The sequence below is a fragment of the Delphinus delphis genome, chromosome 9 (assembly GCF_949987515.2).
Source record: "Delphinus delphis chromosome 9, mDelDel1.2, whole genome shotgun sequence".
Lineage (NCBI taxonomy): Eukaryota > Metazoa > Chordata > Mammalia > Artiodactyla > Delphinidae > Delphinus > Delphinus delphis.
The window spans coordinates 100,809,754-100,836,452 of record NC_082691.1 but is presented as its reverse complement, the minus strand read 5'-3'; the positions used below and the strand labels follow the sequence as shown (position 1 = coordinate 100,836,452).

The 26,699-nt window shown below is 49.6% G+C and overlaps 2 protein-coding genes across 9 annotated transcripts; one reads left to right on the top strand and one right to left on the bottom strand.

The window, feature by feature from the left end:
- Positions 1-2,680: 2,680 nt before the first annotated feature.
- TMEM176A (transmembrane protein 176A) lies at positions 2,681-8,320 on the bottom strand. Its single transcript, XM_060020059.1, has 7 exons — positions 8,098-8,320; positions 7,303-7,510; positions 6,713-6,823; positions 5,525-5,581; positions 5,149-5,361; positions 4,492-4,602; positions 2,681-3,093 (listed from the first exon to the last, which is right to left on the bottom strand). The coding sequence occupies exons 1-7, from the start codon at positions 8,124-8,126 to the stop codon at positions 3,001-3,003; spliced, it is 822 nt and encodes a 273-aa protein (XP_059876042.1). The 5' UTR covers positions 8,127-8,320; the 3' UTR covers positions 2,681-3,000.
- A 471-nt stretch (positions 8,321-8,791) lies between these two features.
- TMEM176B (transmembrane protein 176B) lies at positions 8,792-17,056 on the top strand. Of its 8 annotated transcripts, none has more exons than XM_060020053.1 (8): positions 8,792-8,851; positions 9,574-9,639; positions 12,212-12,411; positions 14,209-14,319; positions 14,694-14,750; positions 14,990-15,217; positions 16,160-16,279; positions 16,681-17,056. In XM_060020053.1, exons 3-8 carry the CDS (start codon positions 12,220-12,222, stop codon positions 16,768-16,770), a joined length of 798 nt encoding a protein of 265 aa, XP_059876036.1. In that variant the 5' UTR covers positions 8,792-8,851; positions 9,574-9,639; positions 12,212-12,219; the 3' UTR covers positions 16,771-17,056. The 8 variants fall into 8 exon arrangements, with proteins under 8 accessions (XP_059876036.1, XP_059876039.1, XP_059876033.1 ...); XM_060020056.1 differs by having other exon boundaries at positions 8,821-8,868; positions 9,600-9,639; XM_060020050.1 differs by having other exon boundaries at positions 8,824-8,851; positions 9,528-9,639.
- The last annotated feature ends 9,643 nt before the right edge of the window (positions 17,057-26,699 follow it).

Here is a 26,699-nt window from a genome sequence, read left to right as displayed (position 1 = left end):
ACATGTAAATTTTCCCCCCAACTTTTCTGTGTGTTTGAAAATTTTCATAGTAAGATGCCAGGGGGAAAGGCAGAGGCTCCCTTGGTGGTGTTTAGGAGTGGGCAGCTGCCCAGCGATGTTGTCTGTATTGCTGAGGGAGCAGTTGGTACAGCCAGTAAAAATGCCAGAGAGGTAGGCAAGGGCCGGACGTGCAGGGAATGTGGACTTTATCTCGGAGACCTTGAGAAGCCAATAAAATGTTTGAAACGGGGAAAACAGACATGTTTTTGCATTTTCACCTCTCACTGCGCAAGTCACACCCCCAGACTGAATTTTCCGAACGGCTGGTTACTTGATTTGAAATGCAAATCATCTGGAATGGAGTTAGGAGACGATTCTGCATTAGTCAAAGCATTACTTCCCTCGGTTTTCTTTCTCACTCGTGGGTATGGGGGCAAAGTCCCAGGCTCTTTCAGGAACACGTACAGATTGGAAAACTCAGAGTCTGCAGGCATAGAGCAGTTAATTCTAGTGTTATCTTTCAGACCTACCAGTCCTTGGGGGTAAACAACATGAAGAAAAAAATATAAAACTCTAGTATAGATTGAGCAACCGAGGAGCTCATTCAGTGAAATGATTAACAAAAAGCCCAGGATCAGGAGTCAGACTCTCTGGATTCAACTCTCCGTGATGACATTTCCTAGTGGTGTGACCTTCGGCAAGTTACTTGACTTCTCTGAACCTTAGTTTCCTGTTTGTAAAATGAGGATCACACTAGTCAGTGCCTCACAAGGGTTGCTGTGAGGATTATAATAAATGAGGCACACTAGTCAGTGCCTCACAAGGGTTGCTGTGAGGATTATAATAAATGAGGCAAAGGCATTCAATCACCGTAAAATACTTGGTTTAGTACCTGGCGTGCAGCCAGTGCTGAAGAAATGTTCAGCAAATAATTATTGCTCACTGGTCTACTTCCCCACATGCAGTTTATCTGTACTCATGGCTTATGCCATTCCACCAATGTCTTTAAAATGGTTATTAAGCACCTATCTTTAGTTCCTACTATTTGGAGTTTCAGACCTATAGCTCCCTTATCATGGGAATGCCCCTTCCTTCCACCCTCCAGCTGGGCATCTGACAGTCCTGCCAGACCTGGACTTCTTGGCCTCCCAGCCCCTCCAGCACACCAGCCAGTTCTATGCCCAAGCAGCTCCTTCATCTATTGCCTGCTCTCCACTCCTCCTGGTACTGGTGCCGAGAACTTGGCCTCTGTGCACCGGGGCTGAATCGAATCTTGGAGACAGAGTTCTGGGTGAAGTAGAAAACGATAGCTTTATTGTTCTGCCAGGCAAAGGGGAACACAGAGGGTTCCTGCCCCTCAAAACTGTGTGTCCCAACCCAGGAGGATTTGGTGAGGAGTTTTATAACAATGGTTCAAGGATGGGGTTGTTGATAGGGTTAGGGTGTGTGCAGTGCCTGCACTCCTTTAATCTGGTCTCAGGTAATCTCTTTTTTATTTATTTTATTTTATTTTTTTGCGGTACATGGGCCTCTCACTGTTGTGGCCTCTCCCGTTGCGGAGCACAGGCTCCGGACGCGCAGGCTCAGCGGCCATGGCTCACGGGCCCAGCCGCTCCGCGGCATGTGGGATCTTCCCGGACCGGGGCATGAACCCGTGTCCCCTGCATCGGCAGGCGGACTCTCAACCACTGCGCCACCAGGGAAGCCCCCTCAGGTAATCTCTTGATGAGCTTCTCTGGTTCCTTTAATCTGGTATGTTCCTAGAACAAGCTGAGACTTGTAGGACAGAGCCACCTGACAAGAGCTGTGGCCCTTGGTAGGATGCTGCCATGCCAAACTGGGGTCTGGCACAGAGGAAGCCAGGGGACCAAATACTTTGATCACCTTCGCCTGCCAGGGCCACCTATAGGCTGAAGCCAACCCGCGCTATGGCACAAGGGAGCCTCCAAATGCGGCCCATGGAGGCCAGGCTGCCAGGCGAGCAGGGTGGAGAGGACACCTGGAGGGGCAAGAAGAACGTCAGCACTCTTAGGAATCCTGGTTTCTTGTCCACTGACCAGGTCCAGGTCTGTGACTCTGAGCACGGAGGAAGGAAAGTGTTCACATCCGTAAGAACATCACCTCCTTTCTTCCGGTTTCATCTTTTTCAACCAGAAAAGTCATACTGGCAACCAAGGCAGTCCAGATCCACTCCTGGGCCGGGCGTGGCAAAGTCACTGGGCCACGAGAGACACCCGATATCCACTCTCTCCTGGCTGTTCTCAGCTTATGCCACGGAGGCCTTTCCATGGAGAGACACGGTTCTCTTCTGAAACCACCGGAAAGCTGGGATAGTTTCTGTCACTCATAGTGGTCAGGAGTGAGGATATCTTGTGCAAACTCAAGAGTAAACTTTAAATATCTCTCACTTATTTTTTATTTTTATTTTTTTTGCGGTATGCGGGCTTCTCACTGTTGTGGCCTCTCCCGTTGCGGAGCACAGGCTCCGGACGCGCAGGCTCAGCGGCCATGGCTCACGGGCCCAGCCGCCCCGCGGCATGTGGGATCTTCCCAGACCGGGGCACGAACCCGTGTCCCCTGCATTGACAGGCGGACTCTCAACCACTGCGCCACCGGGGAAGCCCAGAAGTCTCTAATTTTAATGGATTTAAATGTATCAGTCTTTTCTTATGGCTGGTGCTTTCGGTGTCTTGTTTAAGAAATCCTTCTTGTCTTTTGTGCTGAAGGTGACCAGATTGTGCTGGAGGCTTGGAGCTGTGCTTCAGGGCGTCTTCTTTGGGCCCTGGGTCACACTGCTTCCGCTGTGGGGCAGGCAGGTTCTTCTGGGACCCCAGGCTTGGCCGGGTAGGGGAGGGAGAGGCCACTTCCGGGGTCCTTCTACCATGGAGCCCAAGTTTCCAAGAAGAGATTTTCCGTGGACCGTGTCCCCACCATTCTTGTGAGTGTGGAAGGTCTTCCCAGTGGATGGGCAGGCCTGTGTCCCAGTGGGCCAGGACCGAGCTACCACCTGTATGGACGCTGAGGCAGGGTGGGCTGTGACAGGGGCTGACTCCAGCTCAGAACTGGGATATCTGGTTCCTGAACTGTGGGTCCCTGGAGCAGATGAGGTGGGACAGGGAGAAAACTGGAGGTGGTGGAGCAGTAGGAAACCTCCCATCTGCCCTGTAATTCTGGATTCGAGGGGATGTAATGGCACGATTCTAACCAACTGCCTCAAGCAGAACAGGTGGCAGGCTTCCGCCTGTTGGGGGACGGGGAAGACGTCCTGACTCCTTGGCCCTCACTCCTCAAGGTCACCTGGGTTAGGCAAGGATGGTCGCACTGTTCACAGTTCCCTTCCCAGGACCCACAGTGCCTGCCACATGGGAGGCATTAGTAGATATTTGTTCAGTAATACATTGACAATTTTCAAAGAATTGTGTAAAAAAATTAATTTTCTAGTTTCTCCTGAAGAACACTTTTTGTAGCCACTAGGTGGCGGAGTTAATTACATCAAGCTGGCTTGTGCGGGGGTGGGGGGTGGGGGGTGGGGGGAGGGGTGGAATTCAGATAGGGAAGCAGGCATTTGAATTTAAATTCAATCTTGTTTTAATTCTGTTTTGGAGCCTGTTAATTACTAAGTTTAAAAAACATATTGTCCTAAGAAATATTTGCAGGATAAATCTGAGATAAAGACCGTGGTGGATGACTTTCTTTCTCAAGCTAAAGATGGTATGAATTTCTCTTCTACATTGTTTCCAAATTCAGTCATTTTAGGGCTTTGACTAGATGTAAATTCTTTCCATTCTTTATTCAGTTAAATGAATGTCAACTCAGTTTGCCCTTTTGCTCTGAAGTGATCTTTTACTGTCAGAATGTGGCAACCTCCTTTGTTTATTGCATCTGGCAGATCTGAGTCTCTGGGACTGACCCCTTCCCAAGTCCCCCCCCACCCCCACCCCCAGAGCTCTTCCTCAGCTTCCATCCCCGTTGATTACCCTCCCTCGTTCTGAACAGCTTCAGAGAGTCCTGGATCTTCGGTTTTCTCTTCTGTAGGAAATCAGGTATCTTGCCAGCCCTGCCTTTTGTTTAAAAATTTTTTTCAAAAGCAATTTGTTTATTTGAAAATACAGGGCTTCCCTGGTGGTCCCCTGTTTTATTCTGTTTTATTGCTTCTGTTTTATGTTTTGGTGTTTTGGCCGCGAGCCATGTGGGATCTTAGCTCCCTGACCAGGGATTGAACCAGCAGCACCCCCTGCATTGGAAGGTGAAGTCTTAACCGCTGGATTGCCAGGGAAGTCCCTCACTAGGGTCTTTGGACTGGGTGTTACTTGGTCAGGGACAGGGGGTCTCTGGGCTGGGCCACTACTGGGGTGGAAAGACAGGAATGATGCCCCTTGACACTCACTGTAATGACACTTTTCTCCTCCCCAAACCATCCGCTCTCCATTCCCGTCTCCCCTGGACAGCACTGCTGCCCCAAACACACAGACACAAGCTTTAGACGCTCACCTCCTTAGATCGGTATTTTCTCCAGCAGCACAGACACAGGGGGACCAGAGACGCTAGAAGCAGCAGAGCCCAGACCCTCAACAGCATGGCATTGATGCTTATGAACAGGGCCTGGGGACAGAGGACCGAAGCTCTAGGCACCCAGAGAGACTGTTGCCATTTGTGGTCTGTCTTCAGGCTGATCATGGCACAGGGTCACTCTCCACCCCATTCATCCCATCCCCAAGTCGGTAGCTTCCGGGGTGGGGGGAGGCTGACGAAGGAGCCCGGGGTGGGGGTCAGTGGGTGTAGCATGCAGAGAGCGGCCAGTAACCCCTGTCACCGGGTCTCAGCGTCCTCATCTGAGCAGCGATGGGCTTGGGCTGTGGTCTGGTTCCCTGACAAGCCCAAGACTTGAACATGCATTTAACACCTTCGTAGCTCTTCACGTATTTGCAGTATTAGCGCCTTTATTATGAGTTCAGTGTTTGTATTTCCCACAGACCTGTACCTCCCACAACCATAGGAACCGCTTCTGTTTCGTTCGCTGCCACGCTGGGGTGACGGGAGACATGCTCAGGGCAGAACAGGTCACGCCCTTTTTGGTGGACAGCCTCACTCTCCTCCACTGTCTGACCCTCCCTGCCCACCGCCTGCTGCCTTCCCCGGCCCGGCTACCTTCAGCATGTTCACATAGGAGGTGCACAGCTGCAGCCTTCCCTCGTCTGCACTCGGAGAGCTGGGGGCCCCGGTGGGCCTCCAGGAAGGGGAGACATCACAGATACCATTAAAGAGAAAATGGTGGTACTCATGGAAACTTCTAGCCCCAATGATGATGGCGGCTGTGGCCGTGGAGAAAGCTGCCAGGGCGAGCAGGGTCCTCAGCAGGGCCTGGTGAGGGCAGTGTGCAGAGACAGACCTTGGAGACTCAGTCTCTCTGGAGCCCAGCCCGGGACGAAGAGCGGGAAGTCTAGTGGAGGGGGCGTGGGATGGGCGACAGGCTGGGGGTGGCCTCCAGCTTCCGGGGCTGGTGTCAACCCCTCCCCGAACTCACCCAGTAGGTGCCACCTCGTTTCTCATAAATGAAGGCGACAGCTCCAGCCAGCACAGCCTGGGGAGGGATTGAAGCAGCAGGGGTAGCCCGGGGCAGCCGAGCCCCACCCCCAGCAGCCTGCTTCTTTTTCCTTCCTCAAGTCCCACAGGCAAAACCAACCGTCCTGCTGGCCTTTCCCCATAGCACCTCACGTGGACCCGAGGTTTTGAGCTGAGCTCTGTTGTCTTCAACGGTGAGGGTATTGAAGGCCGAATCAAACGCCCGAGGCTGCAGGACCCTCTATTTTAGGGACATCAAAACTGCTCATGGTCAAGCCGGGTGTAAGCCCCCCTTCCCTTCTCCAAAACCCTCTCTTTTTAAGCAACACCAGGTGCTTTATGAAAGCTCCAGGGCGGTGGGGTGGAAGGTCCGGGGTGTTGGAGGAGCTCTCAGTACAGGATCAGCGTCCGCTGCCTCGGGGTGAGGGCAGGCGCTCATTCCAACAGCGCTCAGCCTCCCACCCAGCGGGTCTTCCAGGACAGGAAGTCTGGCTGATGCCAAGGGAAAGATGGATCTGAATCCTGTCTGGCAGTTCTGTAGCTAATCTCAGTGTTTTCGGCCGTGGGGTGGATGACGATCATTACTTGGGGCTCCTCTCTTAATCGATATGTGTGTTTTGCTCTTGTTCTGTGAGGGTGGGCAGGACAGAGGGCGCCTCCTTCCTGCTATGATCCGCCCACCCATCTCCTGCCGCAGATGGCACACGTCCATCTGCTGACATAGCTGCCGTTGTCCGGTGAGCCCCCCTGGACTTCCCCTGTGTGCAGGGCCTGCAGAGGGCAATGGGAAACCACCGGGGGGGGGGGGTACATCTCCCTTGTACACACGCTCCAGCACGTTCCGCCTCCCTCCATCTCAGTGCAAGTGCCTGGAGATGAGTCCTGTCCTAGATCCTTAGCTGATCTGCTGCTGAAGGTGGGAGAAGAGGTGGGAGAAGCCCGGTGCAGGGACCCGGGAGAGCTGACCGGTGACCGTGGCTCTCCCAGCCCTTAGCTCAGCTGGTTTCCCGTCTGTAGAAGCCTGGTGTCAGCCTAGAGATCTGGGAGTCTTTTCAGCTGCAAACAGTCTACATTCTGATGGGGTCGATGGTGGTGGTCTCTCACCTCTGATAGGGGGTCCCTCTGCCCACGGTCCTCCCGCCCCACTCACCACAGCCCCTGTCCAGATGGGGGCTCCCGATCCAAGCAGCGTGGTGTAGTAGGAGATGAAGAGGAATCCCCCCAGGACCCCACTGAACACCCCCAGCACGATCTGCACCGCCTGAAAGATGAAAAACCCAAGAACCCGGAGCCCGGGTCCCAGGCCCAGTCTGCGTCTAAGCCTCAGGGGAGTCTTGAGGACTTTCCACTCCATGTACTAAAGGTTAGAACCCTATGAAAGGGGAAGAGAGAGAGAAGAGAGGAAGAGAGGGGGCACGAGAAGGGAGAGGACAGGAGGGGAGAGAAGGCGAGGGGAGGGGAGAGCTAGCCCACGCTGGGCCGTGAGAGGATGAACTCCGGGTTCCACCAGCTGGGACTTTAAATGGTCAGGGGCTCCTCTGCACCCTTCAGCCCACAGCCCACCCTACCTACAGCTTTCACTGAGAGGCCAGTAAGTGAAGGAAAGGCCGGAACTTGATCTCTAGGAAGAGCATAAGCATCCCACTCAGAGAGAGGCTGGCTGGGAGAGCGTGCAGCCAGAGGAGGGGGCTTACCCTTCCCAGTCTGGGGAGCCTGGGCGCCCGTCCTCGCCCTACTCACCCAGGAGGCCACCAGCAGCCGGCGGTGGCCCAGGGCCCGGGAGGCGGCGTGCGGCGAGGGCACGTGGGGCTGCAGCAGGGGACACCTACTCAGCAGCAGCTTGGCCAGAGCCGACTCCTGGTGGATGTCCACCTTGATGCAGGTGGGCTGGGGAGCCCCAGAGGCCACGTCCCCACCATCTGCCATCTTCAAGCTGGTGGACACCCGCCTGGGAGGGAGGAAGGGGGCGTCAGGGGGAAGAGTTGGCAGGAGGTTTGCACAGATTCCATGGGAGCTGGCGAGGCCCCCGGTCACAGTGCAGCATCTGGGACCTGCCTTGAGGGGTGTCATGTGAGGGATCCCTGCGTCTGCTGAGGCTGTGGCCACCACCCAGCCCACTGGAGCTGCCCTCTTCACCCTAGACCTGCTGTGTCTCCCCATCCTCCACCCACGGCCTCAGGGTCTGGACCAAGCAGTGCCCTGGAGCCCTCACCTCTCTCCTTTCTGCTCCCAGCCCGCTTGTGTGATCACGGCCCTCACCCTGGCTTTCCCCTCTGCCTCTCCCCCTCCAGAGCCCTCAGGCTGCCGGACAGAAGAGAGTCCTGGCTGCCTGTTGAACTACTGTTGAGGTATCTGCTTCCCAGCTGAGCCCGGGGACCCACCCCCCACCCCTACATATCTCCCTTTCCATCAATGGCTACTCAGCCCCACGCTGCCTGTTCAAACTGCGCCCCCCAACCCTCTGCATGAAGCTGTGGGTGCAGATGGAGGCCCAAGGCCAGAATGACTTGACTTCAAACGGGGACGAGGCTGTACCTCCACTCCTGCCGCCTTCCTGGATGCATGTCCTCTACACGGTGGTCGGTCCTTCCCTCCCCAGCAAGTTCTGGGGGGCCTTTGAGGGGGCAGGATGTGGACTCCTCTGGGGAGGGGCCCTGTGAGAAGGGTCTCTGGGAAAAGGCCGCCTGGGCTGAGGGTCTGCCTCACCTGCTCTCCTCAGGGACCGGCAGTCACGGTCGAGGGTGATAGGAGGGCTGGGGACGGCTGAGTGGGGGCTGAGAACCAGGCAGAAAGGAGAGGGGTTTGGTGGAGCTCCAGAAAGGGAAGGATGAGGCAACTTCTCAGCACACAGCTGGAGCAAAGGGCCCCTCCAGGGTTTTCTAGCTGCCAGGGGAGATCACTTGGCTCCGACGCTCTGGAGAGCACTGAGGAGACTGCAGAGCTGACCAGCCCTGGAAAATCCCCCATCCCCACCAGGGCAGGGGTTTTCTGAACAAGGACTTGCTTGTGCTGTGTGCACCGCAGCGTGTGTGCTGCGTAGGGATGAACACGCCAGCGTGTGCGTGTCTGTGCGCTCTGCCTTCTCCCGCCAGCCTGATTATCTACTCAAGACCAACCCCCCGCCCCCAGAGGGGCCCCTTTGGGCCAGCTCTTTTCTGGGAAGTCAAGACGCTGAAGGTCAAACCCTCATCACTCCACCCCTTCCTTCTGCTCTCTCCCACCCACTGCCAGGTGCCTCAGCTCTGGGCAGCTCTGCTCCACTCGGCCGCTGGTTCCCAGAGGACAGCAGGTGAGCAGGGCCCTCAGGTGAGCAGTCCAGGTGACCCGTCCCAGGAGACTCTCAGTGCAGGACCCTCTCTCTTTCTCTCTCGAGGAGTCTCCAAGACCAGTCCCCAAAGCCCCCATCCTGTCTCACAGGATGCCATTCTCCCCCCATTCCTGGTCCCTGTAGGACCTCCTTGGGAGGGAGGGATACACTAGATAGAGGACGTGACACTAGGAAAATGGCTAGGGAGGTCGGAGGGCCCGTGCCTGGCCGTGTCGGCTGGACTCTCCCTCCCCAGTGCCTCATGTCTTTATTCTGAGGGTGGGGTGGTGAGGCTCGGGTGGTTTCCTGGTGAGAGGTCCTTCAATAGCAACGGCAGAAGGTGGAGGGCCCAGGGTGTAGCTGGGATCCTGGCCCTCTCTCCCCAGCTTCAGGGGCACCGGGAGGAGCTGGGCAGAGAAGAGTGTCCAAGGCAGCAGGGAAGAGCCCCACACCCTGGGGTTAGGGTGGCGTGAAAGGGGATCTGCATGGGGCTGGCCTGGCTCAGAGGAAGAGCAGGAATCTAGGTTGAGCTGGGGATTGGAGCTGGGGGTGAGGCGAGAGGGGGAAGCAGTGGTATCCGGAGGGCTCAGAGGGAGCCGGAGCCCAAGGCACGTTCTGGACTCTGCAATATGGTGCTGATCGCTGGGTCCCAAGGAAGATCTGGCCAGAATCCCGGCTGGGCTTCCTTGTGTGTCTGTGAACAGGTCTGAACCTCCTTGCACGTCTGCAGAATCGTCAAACACCCGTCCTTTATACCGCACGGAGGCCAGGTAGGTGAAGAGTGAAACTGCTCTGTAAAGTCCATATGATACAAATGGGGAAGCCTTAAACTTATTGCTCTTGCTGGTGTTTTTAGAATTGTTATTAATAATGTTATGATTTAAACAGTGGTAAGTAGGATGCCCATGAGAATTACCTGGAAAGGATTTCCTTTGGAGCTAGGCAAGTTGGTTCTAAAGTGCCTAAGGAGAAGTAATCTAGCAAAAGTGGCCCTGAGGGGCTTCCCTGGTGGCGCAGTGGTTGAGAGTCCGCCTGCCGATGCAGGGGACACGGGTTCGTGCCCCGGCCCGGGAAGATCCCACATGCCGTGCAGCAGCTGGGCCCGTGAGCCATGGCCGCTGAGCCTGCGCGTCCGGAGCCTGTGCTCAGCAACGGGAGAGGCCACAAGAGTGAGAGGCCCGCGTACTGCAAAAACCAAAACAAACGAACAAACCAAAACAAAACAAAAACAACAACAACAAAAAAAGTGGCCATGAAAGAAAAAAGTAACGTGGGGGGGCAGGTCATGAAAGAGCTCAACTAAATAGTAAACTCTGTACTCATTATTAAAATTACAGTAATGTTGCATGACTCATCAGATCCACCAATGGGCAGAATATAAAGACTAAAATAGGCTTGGATTCCTATGGGAATTTTATTTTTGCTCAGGGGAGCATTTTAAATCAGTGGGAGAAAGATGATATATTCCGTAAACAGAATATACTCTTTAGAAGTTAACCATCTGAAGAGGACAAACCAAAACCAACTTGGACCCATTTTTTCCAACTTACAAGGTAAATTCCAGACGGCTCAACATTTAAATGTGAAAACTGAAAACATAAAAACACTTAGAAGAAAACACGGATGAATTATTATTTTATAATCTTGACATGGGAAAGTCCCTTTTAAGTACAATATAAAACCCAGAAATCATAAAAAATGACTGAAACCTTTGATTATATAAAAATACAAATGAAGTCAAAACTAAATCACAAATTGAAAGCACTATCTGTAACTCGCGTCGCCGATGGTAATTTTTCAAATACACGAAGAACTCCTATAAAGACCAAAACAAAACAGAGTAACGAGGAGTTCATAGGATATGAAAGGAAAGCTCGCAAAAGAAGAGGAAAAAGGCTCTCACACGTATGAAAGATGACCAACCTCACTCATAATAAGAGAACTGATACTGGAGTAGTCACAGAAAGCAGACTGGTGGTTGCTTGGGGCCAAGGGTTGGAGGGGTTCCCGGGGAAGGGACCTTAGGGGACTTTTTGCAACATAGAAATGTTCTGTATCTTCACGGTAGTTACGGTTGCACATATGTACACATTTGTTAAAAGTCACTGAGATACACAATTAAAAGGGGGCATTTTATTGACTAAAAAGGATTAAAATCTACAACGGAATGTCATTTTTCCAAGAGACATTTGAAAAGATTAGAAAGTTTGCTGACACCTTCTGCTGGTCTCGGGGAGGAGCAGTGGACACTCTTGGAATTGCCCTTGCATGAGAATTGCATGGAAGTAACTCCAAGGAGGGAAATACCTTTTAAAATTACAAATACACATTCCCATTGACCTGCTGATTCCACACTGCTTGTAAGAAAAAAAATAAAGGTCTATAAATAGGGGACTGCTTAAAACAATTATGATGCATTCGTACAATGGAATACTATGCAGCCATAAAAACGAGTGAGGACGCATTTTATGGACTGATGTAGGATTATTATTATTATTTTTTTTGCGGTACGCAGGCCTCTCACCGCTGCGGTCTCTCCCGTTGCGGAGCACAGGCTCCGGATGTGCAGGCTCAGGGGCCATGGTTCACGGGCCCAGCCGCTCCGCGGCATGTGGGATCCTCCCGGACCGGGGCACGAACCCGTGTCCCCTGCATCGGCAGGCGGACTCTCAACCACTGTGCCACCAGGGAAGCCCAATGTAGGATTATTTTTAAAAGATGGTTCTGTGAAGAAATCATTGTGCAGAAACTGTGTGCGCTATCCTGCCATTTGTGGGAAAAGAGAGAGAGAAAGAATATTTTTACATGTTTTTATATGTAAAAAAGTCATTGTAGGATATATTAGAAAATGATACTATTTTTCCACCTGGAAGACAACTAGCTGGCTAGGAGAGAAAGAGAGGAGAGTGGGTTTTAGCAGTATACCCTTTTTTATCTTTTGATTTTTTTTTTTAACCATATGAAAGTGTTACGTATAAATATGTACACTATGTTGCTGAAATAATTCAGATTCCTTTCTTTGTCAGTCCCAAGACCCAGACAAACTGTATCTGACCATTTTGGGAAGAGGTCCAAGAGTCTATATGGTGAAAACTCTAGAGGTGATTCAGATTTGCATCCCAGATTAAGGTCACTGTGACAGAGACTTTCCTGGTGGTCCAGTGGTTAAGACTCTGTGCTTCCAAGGCAGGGGCCGTGGGTTTGATTCCTGGTTGGGGAACTAAGATCCCACATGCCGTGACTTGGCTTGACCCAAAGACTGTTTTCTCTCCCTGCACTCATGCAGTGTATTCCTTTTTCCCTTACTTAGATCTCAAACCTCACTTCTGTGCATCTCCCCAGCAGGCAGGATGACCCAAAACATGCTGGCTGTGAATGGAGTCGATGTGGTCTCTCCGCTGTCCCAGCCCACTCACATCGACATCCACATCCATCAGGAATCTGCTTTGGCACAACTGCTAAAAGCTGGGAGCTCCCTGATGGAGCGCCTGTCCCACCATCCTGCCAAGGCCAGCATAAGCTACGGACAGCTGGCAGTAGGGGTAAGGGCGGGATGGAGAGGTGGGTTAGCAAGGTGACACAGAGGAGGGTAACGCTCCTTCTTCAGTACGATGCGGAAAAGGAAAGTGGGTCGAATCCCCATGAAAACTCACTATTCATATCCCATCTTGTTTGGGAAAAGAACGTTTGGGAAGTTTCGCCACAGAGATTTCGATGGAAAGGAATAGTGGATCCCTTCTTTGGTGCAACGTGAGCGGTCCCAGCCGGAGCTGGGGGGGGGGTGGGGTGGGCGGAAGGGTCCCTGGAGGCTGTTCATTCAGGTTAATTGAACCCACGTGGACAGAGGGCCTGTGACGCAAGGCAATATGATGGGCACTTTGGGGGAAAAACTTCAGAGAGAATATCTAGGTAATAACCTGAAGGTGCCCAGCGTCCATCAGAAGGGATCAGGCAACTACACTAATGCCTAAAATTAAAGGTAGCTCAGGTGACATCCTTGGGAGGCAGGATGGCGTCCTGCAGGGGTAGGCGTCTGAGCCAGACCTTGAATGGAGAAGCAGCGTGTTTAGACAGATAGAGGTGGAAGATGGAAGAAAAGGAATTTCCAGTTAAAAGAATGGCAAGAAAGAGGGCAAAGAGGCCAGAAAGCATAGGACAAGTTCTGTCAGGGTACAGAGAATGGGACTCATGGCTGATTAGACTGGAAATACAGACCAGGGCCATATTGCTGAGAGCCTTGAGTGACAAGGTGAGGAGTCTGCTGTCCTGAATCAGCTTCGATAGTGGGAAGACTGTGGAGGGATTCTGAGCAGGTGTCTGAACTTCAGGCAGCCTCACAGCCAGGAGGTGTCCAGGTAAGAAGCATGGCGGGTCGGCACCTGCAACGTCGCAGCAGAAATGAGGAGGAAAGAGAGGAGTCCAAATCCTTTGAGGATGGGGTTGCCATGACTTGAGAGTGAGTGGATGTGGAGTACAAGGGAGGAGAGGAGTCCGGGAAGATGCTGAGGTTTGGAGTGAAGGAGACCGGAAAATTGGAGCCCTGGAAGTCAGCGAGGCAGACACTGAGGGTGTGCGTAGGGTCTGGAATTTGGACGCAATGAATCTGAGAAGCTGGCAGGACATGTAGGTGGTGACGTCCAAGAGGCTGTGATAGTTGGATCCTCCAGGAAGCAGACGCTGAGTGGGAGTTGGGTGTGCGAAAGGTTTATTGGGGTGTAACATCCATGCAATGAAAAGGGCAGGAGCAGGGCTGGGCAGGGGGAGACATCAGATCATGAGGCAGGGCTGACGAGGTCTGGGCCCGCCCAGTGGGGAGCTCGGGAGCAAAGACTGCCCATCACAGGAGTTCCGTGTTAGCTGAAAATGGCCCTTGAACCACTGCCTTGCTTAATCATTGGCTGGTTAGCCACCCCGAAAGACTGTACCCTCAGTTTGAAAGATGAAGGGACCTTGAAGGCGCTGACCACTGTAGGCTGTCAGCTGACCACTCTCCTTTCCTGAAGGAGGTCATCATGGCCCATCATGGATGACGGGCTTCCCAAGGGAAAATGAGGAGGAAAAAAAGGAGGAATCATCAGGTGGGATGACAAATTGTGGTATTCAGGGAAAATGGGATTTAGAAAAGAATGAAGGATAAAAGGCTGGCAAGTCAGAGAGATGAGGGAGAACCAGGACGGGCTGCTTCACGGACGTTAAGGGAACAGAATTTCCAGAATCGGAGCTGCGGAGAAGTCAGGGCAGAGGAAGAGGAGAGGAAAGCCACCTAGGTGGGAGCTGGGGGGCTGCTCCTGGAGCAGGTGACTCATGGGAAGGGGTGTGGCTTTCCGCATCTCTTGCAGGTGACCCAGATATTGCTGGGGGCTATGAGCTGTGCTCTTGGAGGGCTTCTCTGCTTGGGGCCCTGGATTCAGCTGCGTGACTCAGGCTGTGCCTTTTGGGCAGGGTTTGTGGTGAGTAAGAAAGGGGTTGTGAGCTCTGAGGGAGGCAAGTGTTTATGGACAAGGAGAAAGAAAGTTCCTTTTGGACCTGGGTCAGGGATTTGGGGAAGAGGCCACAGACCCAGAGTCCAGATGCTCTCTGTTATGAGGAGGCTGCCTTGGGGGGGGGGGGGCAAAACCCTTCCACCCTCTGTTTTTCTCTTTAAGGCAAGGCTGGGAATAGCGGGGCAGTTGTAGGTGGAGTCCTGTCCATCTGCTAGGTTTCTTTGCCTGTTCCTTGGATCCTGCTTCAAATTGGCTGTTCTGGGGCCTGTTGGGAGAAGTTTGATGGGAGTTCATTTCAGGACAGCCAACTGGAGGACTTTTCTGGTGTCTTCTCTTCCTAGGCCATTGCAGCAGGAGTTGGGACCATTGTCCATGAGAAACACTGCGGCAAACTTTCAGTGAGTCTGGGCATCCTCTGTGCCCCACCTTGTCCTCTTCCCCCTCCTATGTCTCTGTTTTCCTGCCCTATTTTTCTGTCTTCTCCCCTTTGGTTTCAAATATCCTAAGCTGTTTCCTGGAGGGGTAGGGAGGGTTTCCTCAGCCAGGAAGCTGGGGAAGAGGAGACCGGTTTCAGGCCGGGACCCCACGGCTCTGCTATCCACAGAGGGAGTCTGCAGCCGGAACCTCTCTCTTCTAGGGCTTCATATCAAGTCTGCTCACCCTGGCTGGCATTGCCACGGCCGTGGCCACCGTTGTCTTCTGTGTGAATAGTTTAACCTGGGAACCTGTCTTCTATGACATCAGCTCCGTGTATGATTCCTTAATCCCTGACACCTCCACCTTTGGGTACGAAGAGACTAGACGAAGCGATTCCTATTCATCGTGGAGGGAGGAGCGCTGCAGAAGCTACATGCAAATGCTGACGGTGAGAAAGGAGAGTCAGTCTTCCAGGACGCGTCACAGCTGTGCATTGGGGAATTGGGGCACCTGAGGGCAGAGATGTAGGCTCTCTGAGTTTCGACCTCATCCGAGGTCTTTGGTTCAGGAGGTTTTAACTTAATCTGAAGCCATTGTTCAGATCCTCATGGCATGAAAATTCCCTGAATCAAAGGGGATGAGGACAAAGAGGAGACATTGAAGCGAGGATTTCATGAACCACCCTTCCGTCTTTTCTGGTGTGTGGCTGTTATCAGTTATCTATTACTGCATAACATACCACCCCAAAATGTACTGGCTTAACACTGCAATTTACTATTACTTCTCCCATTCTGTGGGTTGACTAGGCTCACATGGGCAGTCCTCACTTGCATTTTCTCATGCAGCTGCAGTCAGGTGTCAGTTGAGGGTGAAGTCATGTAAGAGCTCGACTGGGCTGGGCCACTAAGATGACACACTCACACAGCAGGGAGCTCAGCTGGGGCTATCAGCCAGGGAGCCTACAACGGCTTCTCCATGTGGCTTGGGCTTCTCGTAGCCCAGCAACCAGGTTCCAGCAGGGAGCATCCCACTGTGAGCATTTCAAGAGGTAGGAAATGGAACCTGCCAGGCCAAATAAGGGCCACCCCATACTTGACCTAGTGTCACTTCTACTGTATTTTGTTGATCAAAGCATTACCAGGCCCTTCCAGATTCTAGGGGGTGGAACAGTGGATCCCACCTCTTCACAGCGGGGAGGTAAGGTCACATTGCAGGCAAGCAGATGGGATGGAGTCAGTGGCTGCCCCCATAGTTGGAAGATGCAATCTGCTTTGGTGGGAAGTAGTTAGTTGGCCAGGGTCTGATCCCTCCTGGGGTAGCAAGATGATAGTAACAGCAGAAGCAGAGGAGCAGACCCCTGACTGTAACTGTTTTCTTCTTTTATCTTCAGGATTTGTTCCTAGGAATCCGTGGTCTGCTCCTGGCCATCTGTGTCCTGCAGGTCATTGTATCCTTGGCTTCCCTGGGCATGGGTCTCCGACGCTTCTGTGGCCAGAGCTCCCGGGCCCTGGTGAGCTGTTAGGGAGGCACTAGGGAAGGAGCGGATCTGGTTGGTGGAGCTCTAGGGATGGGAAGGACAACGGGGCAGGAACACTGCTGAGCAGGGGTCACGCCCCCCCTCACTCAGCCCTCTTCCCATGCTTCGCTCTGCCCTTCACTGTCTGGGGAGCATGACCCCATCACTGTGTCCTGGGTTGAATTCCGCCTTCTGCCTCTGCGCCCTTCTTTGCTCTCATTTCCCCACGTTCCCCTCTTTCCCACGTCCTAGGTCTTGTCTAGCTCCCCTTCCTCCATCACCTTTTTCTTTCCTCCTTCTTTCATTTGTCTGATTTCCAGTTCTATGGAGCTAACTCTACTCCAACCATTTCCTCCCAAGAATTGATTTTCCTCCTGTTTTTTTTTTTTTTTCAGGATGAAGAAGGGTCAGAGAAGAAGCTGTGGGGGGAGAATTCAGTGCCTCCCTCTCCCCACAAGGAGAAGAGCACAGCTGTTGTCCTGTGAGCAGCCAAAGACCCTGCCTGGACCCTGCATGTCCCCCCAGAGTAGCCCAGGGCCCCTCACTGCCCCGTCCCTCACACTCGCTTCCTTAGGCTGCCCCTCCTCTCGCCAACACCCTCACCCGCTATTCCCACTCCAGGGTCCTCAGTTCAGTGAACAGGTATTGTCACATTTTTCCCAATGCTGATTAAATAGAAACAACCACAAAAAATGATTTTGTGCAGAAAGGATGTAGTCTCCCTTTGTTGATACGCACGGTGCGTTGGTACACGTGGAATTAAATGAGAGTTATGGGTCATATGGAAACAAGGTCCCAATAAGACTTAATTTACGTTCTGCTCTATATCCCAAGTGCAAAAACTCCTTTTCATGATTTCCTTCTGTTCAGTGTAAAGTGAAAATAACTCTTACATACTTAGAATCTTTTTACCTGCTAAGGTTTTCTTGAAGCATCTATAACTGATCAGTGGGCTTTACAGAACCATGTGAGACATGAAGCAAGATCATTTCCTCCCTCCCTCCCTTTCTTCCTTCCCTTATTCTTCCTCCCCCTCTGCCTCTTTCCTTCCTTCTTCCTTCCTCCCTCCCTCCTTTCCTTTCTTTTTTCTCTTTCTCCCCCATCTCTCTCTTTCTCTCTTGTTTTTTGCAGTAATTACTGTTGGTTCTCTCGCTATGCACACACACACACACACACACACACCCCTGTTATTCTTCAATTTCATTGTAAATGATACGATTGATTAGTTTTTCACTTTTAAAATTTTCTATGTACAATGTAAGTATATAGACGTAAGCACTTCTGGACTCAGAATGGACCCAGGTTCATTTGTCCAATGAGCAGAAAGCCAAGTGCTGAGATGCTGAGGTGTGCAGCAGAGAAAGTGTGTGTTCACGAGGCAGCCAAGCGAGGAGACAGGAGAACAAATCTCATATCTGCCTCCCTGAAGGTGAGGGGCTTGAGATATTTATGGGATAGAGAAGCAGGGTGGTCTTAGGCATGGAGAAAGGTGATTGGAAGTAGGGAAAAGGTGAGGTAGCTGGTATTCCATGCCAGCATATCTGAGTTACATGCTTCTTCAGGGGATACATGTCCAAAAATGGAGGTACTTAGCATGATCTGAGGGTGGAGTTTTCACCCCTCTGATGTCAAAAGGTCACTCACTGGACCCCTGGGCAGGCCCAGTTTTAGGGTCGTTGGTCCCAACCAGTCTTAGCCAGCTTAAACTGGACAGGAGCCGACTCCAAGCCTTGGAAAACAACTTAAGCCCCCGTTACTATAGTGACCCAGTCATCAGAGGTGTTATCTATAGGGGGCCACTAAGGAATCAAAAAATGATTAAGACAAGCTTAGTCAGTGAACGCAGGTTACAAGGGAGGGGTTTTTAACAAGCGGCTCCCTTCCCTGCAGTTCTGTAGGATGAGCTCAAGAATTTCTGTTAGTCACCAGTTTCTGTTAGCCTTATGGTGCATGATTTCATCTCCGAAGGGTAAAAAAGCGGCCATGGTCTGTAGAATTAAGACGTCATAGGGATTCTGGCATTTTCGGTTCCAACATAGTGAGCAGACTTGCATTTCCATTGCGGTTTTATGAAATCTCCGAGAGGCAGGTGTTATTACTAGTTAGAAGACCCACAGCAGAACTGGCCGGGGGCCCCGCCCTTACCCCCTGCACAATCCTGCCCGACGATGTGGTGTCGGCAGGGGCAGAGCCGCTGGTACGGGTGAGGCATAGCCCCACCATTGGAGGTAAGGGTGGTGGGCTTATAGATAGAGATTTGTAAGCAAGCTTGTGTAATAAAGGTCAGAGGGATGAGGTGGTATTATGTTCAGACTATTGGACAGTGCTTGGCAAATTACGCCCTGAGGGGCAAGTCTGGTCTGCCACCTACTTCTGTAAATGAAGTTTTATTGAAACACAACCACACTTCTTGGTTTACACATTGTCTATGCAACAAGGGCAGAGTTGAGTGGTCTCAGTAGAGACTAAATGGCCCACAAAACTTAAAATAGAGTTTGCCGTCCCCTGGTGTGGGAGACCCCAGTGGAGGAAGTAGCTAGTCCTACTGGATGATTGACAGGAGCCGGGGAGCCTGTGCTCTTGCTTCCCCAAATGTGAATCTAGCATGGGCAACAGGGAGAAGGCTTTGCCCCACCCTAGACTGGCTGAGTCAGGATTTGCATTTTGTCAAGATTGGCAGGTGCTTCGTGCCCCCATCACCTTTAGAGAAGCACGGAGATAATCACATCTAGGTGTCTTGTTCAGATATAGAACAAGCCCCTTTGAATTTGATGTCTTTCATTCTTTTGATGCATTTGTTAACCTTAGCATTTTAAAAAGGAATTTTCGTGAGAAGAAACAACAGCAGGGCAGACGCAAAGAGGAAGCATCTTTCCTCTCTTCCTTAGCTTAAGATGCTGTGGGTTTTTTGTGATTCGGTATTTCTAAACCGTCCCTTTAGAGCTGGATTCGATAGAAATTCTTTTCGTTTTTCATTCTGGTAAATAAACGACAACTTGGTAGTTTGCTCATTTGTTGATTTTGCTGCTGTTTTTCTAGCATGAAGCGATCTCTTACTGTCAGAGTCTGGTAGCTTCTTTCTTTTCCCCCTGACGTCTCTGAGGGAAGGGGTCGCCCCTGCATCTGACTTCTCCCTCTCCCCCATTTCTTCTTTTCTGGGCTCCACTGCCCTCCCTCTCCTTACCCTGTGAATAACCTTGGAAGTTTCATAATCTTTGTTTTTCTTTTCTGTAGGAAATCAGATATCATCCCCTTCTCCCCTTGCTTTTGTTTACTTGGAAAAACCGACAGTTATTTGTCTATTTGTACAACTCAGTTTCGGTGACCAGATTGTAGTTATGCAACTGACTTCATGACCCTGGGATCCAGCAATTAATCACAAGCCTATTTATATTTACTGAAGTGTTTAAAACCATTCAGAGTGTAAACGGGAAATGGTTCTATTTTTCTTTTCCAATCACTGCTTTTTGTGTGTGTGTGTGTGTGTGTGATACGCGGGCCTCTCACTGTTGTGGCCTCTCCCGTTGCAGAGCACAGGCTCCGGACGCGCAGGCTCAGCGGCCATGGCTCACGGGCCCAGCCGCTCCGCGGCATGTGGGATCTTCCCGGACCGGGGCACGACCCCGCGTCCCCTGCATCGGCAGGCGGACTCTCAACCACTGCGCCACCAGGGAAGGCTCCAATCACTGCTTTTAACTGTGTTTTGTCAGCTCCCCATTTCCCCATTGGATATTGGTCCTTTTAACATCAGGACCAGATTCCAGATTCCACAACCTGGTCATTAAAATGGTCTCATGTTTGGTGTACAAGACCCAGTTCTGGTCATGTTTAAAACTGCAGTCATCAGAGCTTGGGTCCCCCTGTCAGCAGAGGCCGCTGCTTGGACTGGGAGGGTTAGGGATGTGCTGTGCTAGTGTGTGGCCCCTCCCTCTCCTTCCGGTTTCCTAAAGAGTCCTGAGGGAGGCAGGGGAGGGGATGGGGGTCCGGGCTTTCTTGGCTCAGCTGGGGGCCAGTGACCATTTGCTGATGTGATGTGGGTAGTGTCTGTTCTTGCGCCGTCTCGGAGGCATCTAGGAATTTCCCTGCCGGCTGCTCCGTTAGCTGCGTGGCTCAATCGGGAAAACTTCCTGGAAAAGTACATCCTAAGGAGACAGCTATGAAATGCCGGGGGTGGGGAGGGCTTTCCTGCGGTACGAGTATTCACTTACTATTTCTTGCCCCTGCAAGGCCCAGAGTCTCTTCAGAGATATTTCAGTGGATGGGATAAAGCCCCATCGCCTCAGGCTCCACAAAGAAGGCCCTGGAGCCTCAGATGCAAAGAATTGCTCACAAAAAAGTTTGCAATTAATTTTTATGGGAAACTAACAGATGTGTGGACACGGGGTGGGGGGACGGGGAGGGTGGGATGAACTGGGAGATTAGGTTTGACATAAATACACTACCAGCTGTAAAATAGATAGCTAGTGGGAACTTGCATATAGCACAGGGAGATCAGCTTGGTGCTCTGTGATGACTTAGATGGGCAGGCTGGGTGGGGGGATGGGAGGGAGGTCCAAGAGGGAGCGGATACATGTATACGTACAGCTGATCCATTTTGTTGTACAGCAGAAACTAACACAACACTGTAAAGCAATTATACTCCAATTAAAAAAAAAATCCTTTCTGAAGTAGGAAGCAGACATTATGAAAGTGTTCATTTCCACGGTAGGTACTGCTTTGAACTTCTTCAGCGTTTATTGGTTTAGTTTGTTTCTCCCTCTCCCATCTTCAGTGCCCCACTCACTCCTCATTCAGGAGGATTTCTGCTTTCTTAGTGGTTGCCTTTGAAATCTTTTTTTTTTTTTTTTAAAGCATGTGCACTTAACTAAACAAACTCTGAAGGTAACCAGTAACCTTATCCTCTACCTGAAAAGTACTGCGCCTTTAAAATGTTCCTTGTTACATGATATTCTTGAGTTTTAGTTCTATATTGACTTATTTCAACCCCATAAATTAAATATTTTATTTTTTTCGTATACTCAGTGTTTGTTTAACTTTACCTATAGTTTTATTAACGGGTAAAAAGCTCTCCTTTTCCTCCTGTAATTCAGGCCTTCTTTCTGATATCCTTTTTCTTCTTTTTTGAGGTACATCCTTTAAACGTTTCTTTAATAGTAAAGATCTCTTGGTGGTAAACCTTCTTAGTTTTTATTTATCAGAATATTCCTTATTATACCTGGCTCAAGATAGCTAGTTTCACTGGATATACCATTCCAGCTTTAGTTAATTATATGTAATTCTGGTTGCTTTTGAGATCTTTACTTGTCTTTGATGTTTAGAAAATTTACTTCAAAGTGTGTAGGTGTGCATGAATTTATTTTCCTTTGAAAATTCCTCCTGAGAAAGTATTTTTAAACATTCCAAGTCTCAGAGTTCACACAATTTTTTTTTTAACCTGGGAAACTCTGAATTATGCCTTTGAATAATTCCTTTCCCACATTCTCTCTAATATTTCCTTCTGAAATTTTGATTTGCTGCATGTTAGACCCTCTCACTCTAGCTTCCTTATCTCCTAACCCGGTTTGTGCTTTTTATTTTTCATCTCTTTATTTCTACCTGCTGTGCTCTGGTTAAATTCTTCATAATTATTTACCAAGTTACCCAATTTCTGCCTCAGTTATGTATAATCTGCTTTTTCCGTTCCATTAAATTTTAAGTTCCATTTTCTAGATATGATATTTGCTTCTTTTTCAGATCTTCCTGCTCCTTTTTGATATTTTCTTGTTCCTAAGTCATGCCACCAATGACCTATTTTATTTCTCTAAACTTACATTATTTTTTTATTTTCTGTAACAGAAGTACCAAGTTTGAAGTCTTTGCTGTTTTTTCTCCCAACCCTCCCAACTCTCACCAATACTGTCTTATTTATTTTATTAACATCTATTTATTTTTATTAATTTTTTTTTACCATTTTGACCATTTTTAAGTGTATAGTTCAGTGACATTAAGTACATTCGCATTGTTGTGTAACCATCACTACCATCCTCTCCAGAAATTTCTGTTATCCTACATGGAAACTCTGTACCCATTAAATACTAACTCCCCATTTCCCCCGCTCTCCAGCCCCTGCTAACCCCCATTCTGCTTTCTGTCTCTATGAATTTGACTATTCTATGTACCTCATATAAGTGGAATTATATAATATTTATTATTTCGTGTCTAGCATATTTCTTTCGTGTCTAGCATAATGTCTTCAAGGTTCACCTATGTTGTAGCTCACATCAGAATTTCCTTCCTTTTTAAGGATGAACAGTATTTCATTGTACGTGGCACATTTTGTTCACCCATTCTTCTGTTGATAGGCGATTTGGTCTTGAATTGTAATGGTAAATAAACCCTCCTGTCTTGTCTATACAAGAGTGATATTAGAGAGAGTTGGGAGGACAGCTTCTAAATATTTGCTGGATGAATCAATAAATGGCATGAATTATTTTTTGCAGTGTGAGTAGAGTTTTGTTTGAACTAATTATACTGTCTGCAGTGGGATCAATGGGATATATTTGTGGGGTAATTGAGTAGGGCAACGATTCTCAGTGTGGGATTAGAATAACATTCCCACTAGGAATGAGACCCCCCTGGAGCTTTCACAAGCTCTCCTACCATTCTTGGTTGAAATATCTTGGTTCCACCTTTGGAACCAATGGACTAGTGTTAGCATGCAGTTTCATAAGTAGATGGCCCCAGCATTCACCATTCCCCAATTTTCTAGGCACAGCCCTAGATGTCCATTTGGGGATCCAGTTTTTCCTCATTGTCTGGCTGTGTGTTCATGGTGGGGCTTTATCCTCAGTTCCAGGCATAAGGCATGTGACCCAAACTTAGATGAAGCACAGATCATTTCCCGCAGACCACGGTGATTGTTTCAGGAGTGGGCCCATTGCCCAAGTCTGTCACATTACAGTAAATCTTAGGGCTACCAGGAAAAGCTCTTGCACTTGAAGAGTGCAAGGTTCACTTGAAGAGTGAACTTGAACCTGCAAGGATGTAAAGTTGGAGCTGTAGCCGCCACCTCGCCCCCACGAGAGGTTCTCCTGGAGCTGCCAAAGACCACACCCCCTCCACGGGCTCGAGAATGAGGACAACCTGTGGAACGCAGAGCTGAGAGGTGGGAAAGAACCACTCCTGAAGGTGTTGCTCGAGCTCTGAATCCAGCAGTGCCTGAAGCTGGACTGAGCCTTGACATTTTGGTACGTGCCCAGTAAGTAGTCTTTTGCTTAAGCTTCTTGCAGTTTGAAAGAGTTCTAATTAATAGGCTGAGAGACTGGGCTAAGGTAACTGGCATTTAAATGGGTGCCCAGGAGTCCCCAGGTCCCACATCCTAGGGTGCTGCACTCAAAACCGCCTGGGTGGGCTGCTGTTTTGTGGGGGTGAACCCAGGTGTACTTACTCCATTGCTGTTACTTGGGGGGATAAAACATTGTGATTTGGGGGTTGGAGGGAAATCACATGTGCCCCAATATGGTTTTTACATTCTACTGCCTCCCTTCCCCCCATTTTCCATGCCCTTAGGAGAGAATTTGGTTACAAAAATATATGTGCGGCATAACAAGTTGTATGCATTCTTTGCAACGAATGCAAATATACACATGCATATATATGTATAATTTATATACTCATAGGATCGGTTTTTGGAAGGAAACACCAAAACTGGCTCCCCTGATTGCCTGGAGGGATGGAAATTGGACATCAGGAGATGAAGCAGGGGGACTTTTCATGGTAGACTCATTCCTACATTTTGAGTATTCCCTAATCAGAAAAGTAGTTTAAATTAAATTATTAAAAAACTAAAATATTTGAAGACTTCCACTCGGTCCCTTCTATCCTCGCTAACCCAGTGCCTGCTGGGCGTTATCACCAAGCCCATCTGCTTTGTCCCTTTACTACCTTAGATGGAGACGACAACATGACATGATCCAGGGATGGTCTGCATGCGCAGAGAACCCAAAGCACAGTCAGGCTTTAGGCAAAAGAGCACAAAAAACACGTCAACTGCCAAGAGCCTTTCTCCAAAATGATTGCGCAATCTCTCTGGGGAGAACTGAGGTTTCAAGTAGGGCTATGATACTGCATAGGAAAGCCCCTGTTTCTGACATTTGGGGGGTGGGGAGTCCCTGCCTGATGGACCAGAGTCACTAATCAGGCTGCCTGGGCAGGGAGGGCCCCCGGGAAAGTTCCCGCGTGGAGGCCACAAGTTCAGGCTGCCGCCACCTTCATTTGTAGGAATGAAGACCAGGTACCTGAGGAAAGCAGAAGCCCAGCAAACTGATAGAGAAGCCCTGAGATGCAGAAGGGAAATTAAGACCATTCAAATAACATCTTTAGCAAGATGAGGAATTGCATTAAATATTGCATCTATCAGCATAAGAAAGTGCTATCGATAAGGACAATTAACAGACAAGAGTTACTTAGAGATTAAAAATATGGTTGCTAGGGCTTCCCTGGTGGCGCAGCAGATGGGGGTCCGCCTGCCGATGCAGGGGATACGGGTTCGTGCCCCGGTCCGGGAGGATCCCACGTACCGCGGAGCGGCTGGGCCCGTGGGCCGTGGCTGCTGGGCCTGCGCGTCCGGGGCCTGCGCGTCCGGAGCCTTTGCTCCGCAACGGGAGAGGCCACAGCAGTGAGAGGCCCCGCGTACCGCAAAAAAAAAAAAGAAAAAAAATATGGTTGCTAAAGTTAAAAAAAATCCAAAGAAAATCTAGAAAAGAATGAAAAAGAGGTATGAAATATGAGAGAAGAAAATAAGAGCAAAAGAAGGCCACCCCTGTGGCCATGGCTCTGTTAGAGAAACATCCACCAATAGCGGTGTCTGCAAGAGAGAACAGAGAAAAATCAACATGAAGAAAACTGCAGAGTTAAGAAAGACTTTAATTTGCAGAGTGAGAAGGCCCATTTAGTGGCCAGCACAAGAAAAAGGAAAAAAAATAGACTCTTTCCCACGTAGACCCATCTTCATGAAAGGATAAGAAGATTCCAAAAGTTAAATAACAACAATAATGATTTGGTTGCTTGCGAAGGTATAGGAGTTAGATTGGCATCAGACCCAATCAGTCTAAGCTGGAGGACAAATGGAGAAATGTCCTCAGCATCTTGAGGGAAAATGATTTTGAATCGGCGTTTTGATAGTGCAAGTCAATCCAGTTCTTGAATGAAGGGGCAGAAAAATACTTTTATTTTCACAACATCTGGTATTCAGAAAGTTTGCCTCCTCCTCACTTTTTAGTGATAGCTATTTGAAGGTTTGCGCTGGCAAAACTAGGGAGAGATCCACCCAAAGGAGAGATGGGATCTCCCAGGGCATGTGATCCAGAAGAAGAAGGACAAGAGGTGCGGTTGGCGGCAGGAGGGACGTGGAAGTTGGGGGGGTGGGTGAGGGAGGAAGGGCAGGGTGAGGATATTTCATCTTCCCTGTGAGAACCCAGAAAGTCACTCCTGTTGACGGAACAAGGCCGGTACTCATAGATAATGAAGGCATCATTGGCCGAGAAAAAAGTAAAAATGCCAAAGAAAACTCGAAAACAACTTAGAAAGGGCATATATGAACTTAAGTTATGCATAAATAAGTCCTCAAACCACATCATCTTGGTACGCACCAACATTATCAACACATGAATGAAACATTCAATTTTGATTAATCTTTATTGTCTACATACTTCATTTTATTTTGAATATTTATAATTTCAAATAGCATTACTTAGGGATTGAGCCCTAAAAGTACAAACGTTAAAGGACATTTTCAAGCACAAAAAACTATAGCCAATTGCAACACACGCACCCACACGCCCTCAGAGCACATTTTCTACTTTCAGCGATCAGATCTAGTTTCATCTCTATCCCCCTCATATTTCCTCTCTTTGGAGAATTTGTTTTATTGTGAAGGGTGTTTGCTGGTTTCTGTAGTGAAGAGCTGTTTAATACCAGATGAGACTCACATTATCTCCGCTGCCCAAATTGATCTTCAGAGGACCTGGTTTCAGAAAATCATACAGGAAGGATCTGCAAATGTTTAGTGATTATTTCTGGTATTGCATTTTTCATCATTCGTGGACTGATGACCATTTATGGAAGATGCTGGGAGTCGGAGGAAATCACGGCTACCCAACTGGAAGAATTAGCGGCATGTGTAATTAACCAGGATCCAATTGAGGCTTTAGCAGCAGAGAAACGGAGAGACGCCAGCTCAGTATGATCTTATATCAAACCTGAACATCTTTGGGTATCTGGACCTTTTAAAAGTTTCTTGAACACTTAAAAAATAGAAATAAATACTGGCCTTAAAAAAAAATCTGATTAATCTTTTATGGGTGACATCACTAAGCGTTGGTTTTTTGGTAGCTCAGCATGCATTCCTGCTCTTTCTGGGAACAGGCCCCTGGTC

Coding starts and splice junctions, on each gene's coding strand:
- TMEM176A (XM_060020059.1), bottom strand. CDS start 8,126: ATGCATCCAGGAAGGCGGCAGGAGTGGAG. Junction 5,362..5,524: donor AACGAGGTGGCACCTACTGG/GTGAGTTCGGGG, acceptor TGCCCTCACCAG/GCCCTGCTGAGGACCCTGCT. Junction 4,603..5,148: donor CCTATGTGAACATGCTGAAG/GTAGCCGGGCCG, acceptor CTCTGTCCCCAG/GCCCTGTTCATAAGCATCAA.
- TMEM176B (XM_060020053.1), top strand. CDS start 12,220: ATGACCCAAAACATGCTGGCTGTGAATGGAGTCGATGTGGTCTCTCCG. Junction 12,412..14,208: donor ACGGACAGCTGGCAGTAGGG/GTAAGGGCGGGA, acceptor CATCTCTTGCAG/GTGACCCAGATATTGCTGGG. Junction 14,320..14,693: donor CCTTTTGGGCAGGGTTTGTG/GTGAGTAAGAAA, acceptor TTCTCTTCCTAG/GCCATTGCAGCAGGAGTTGG.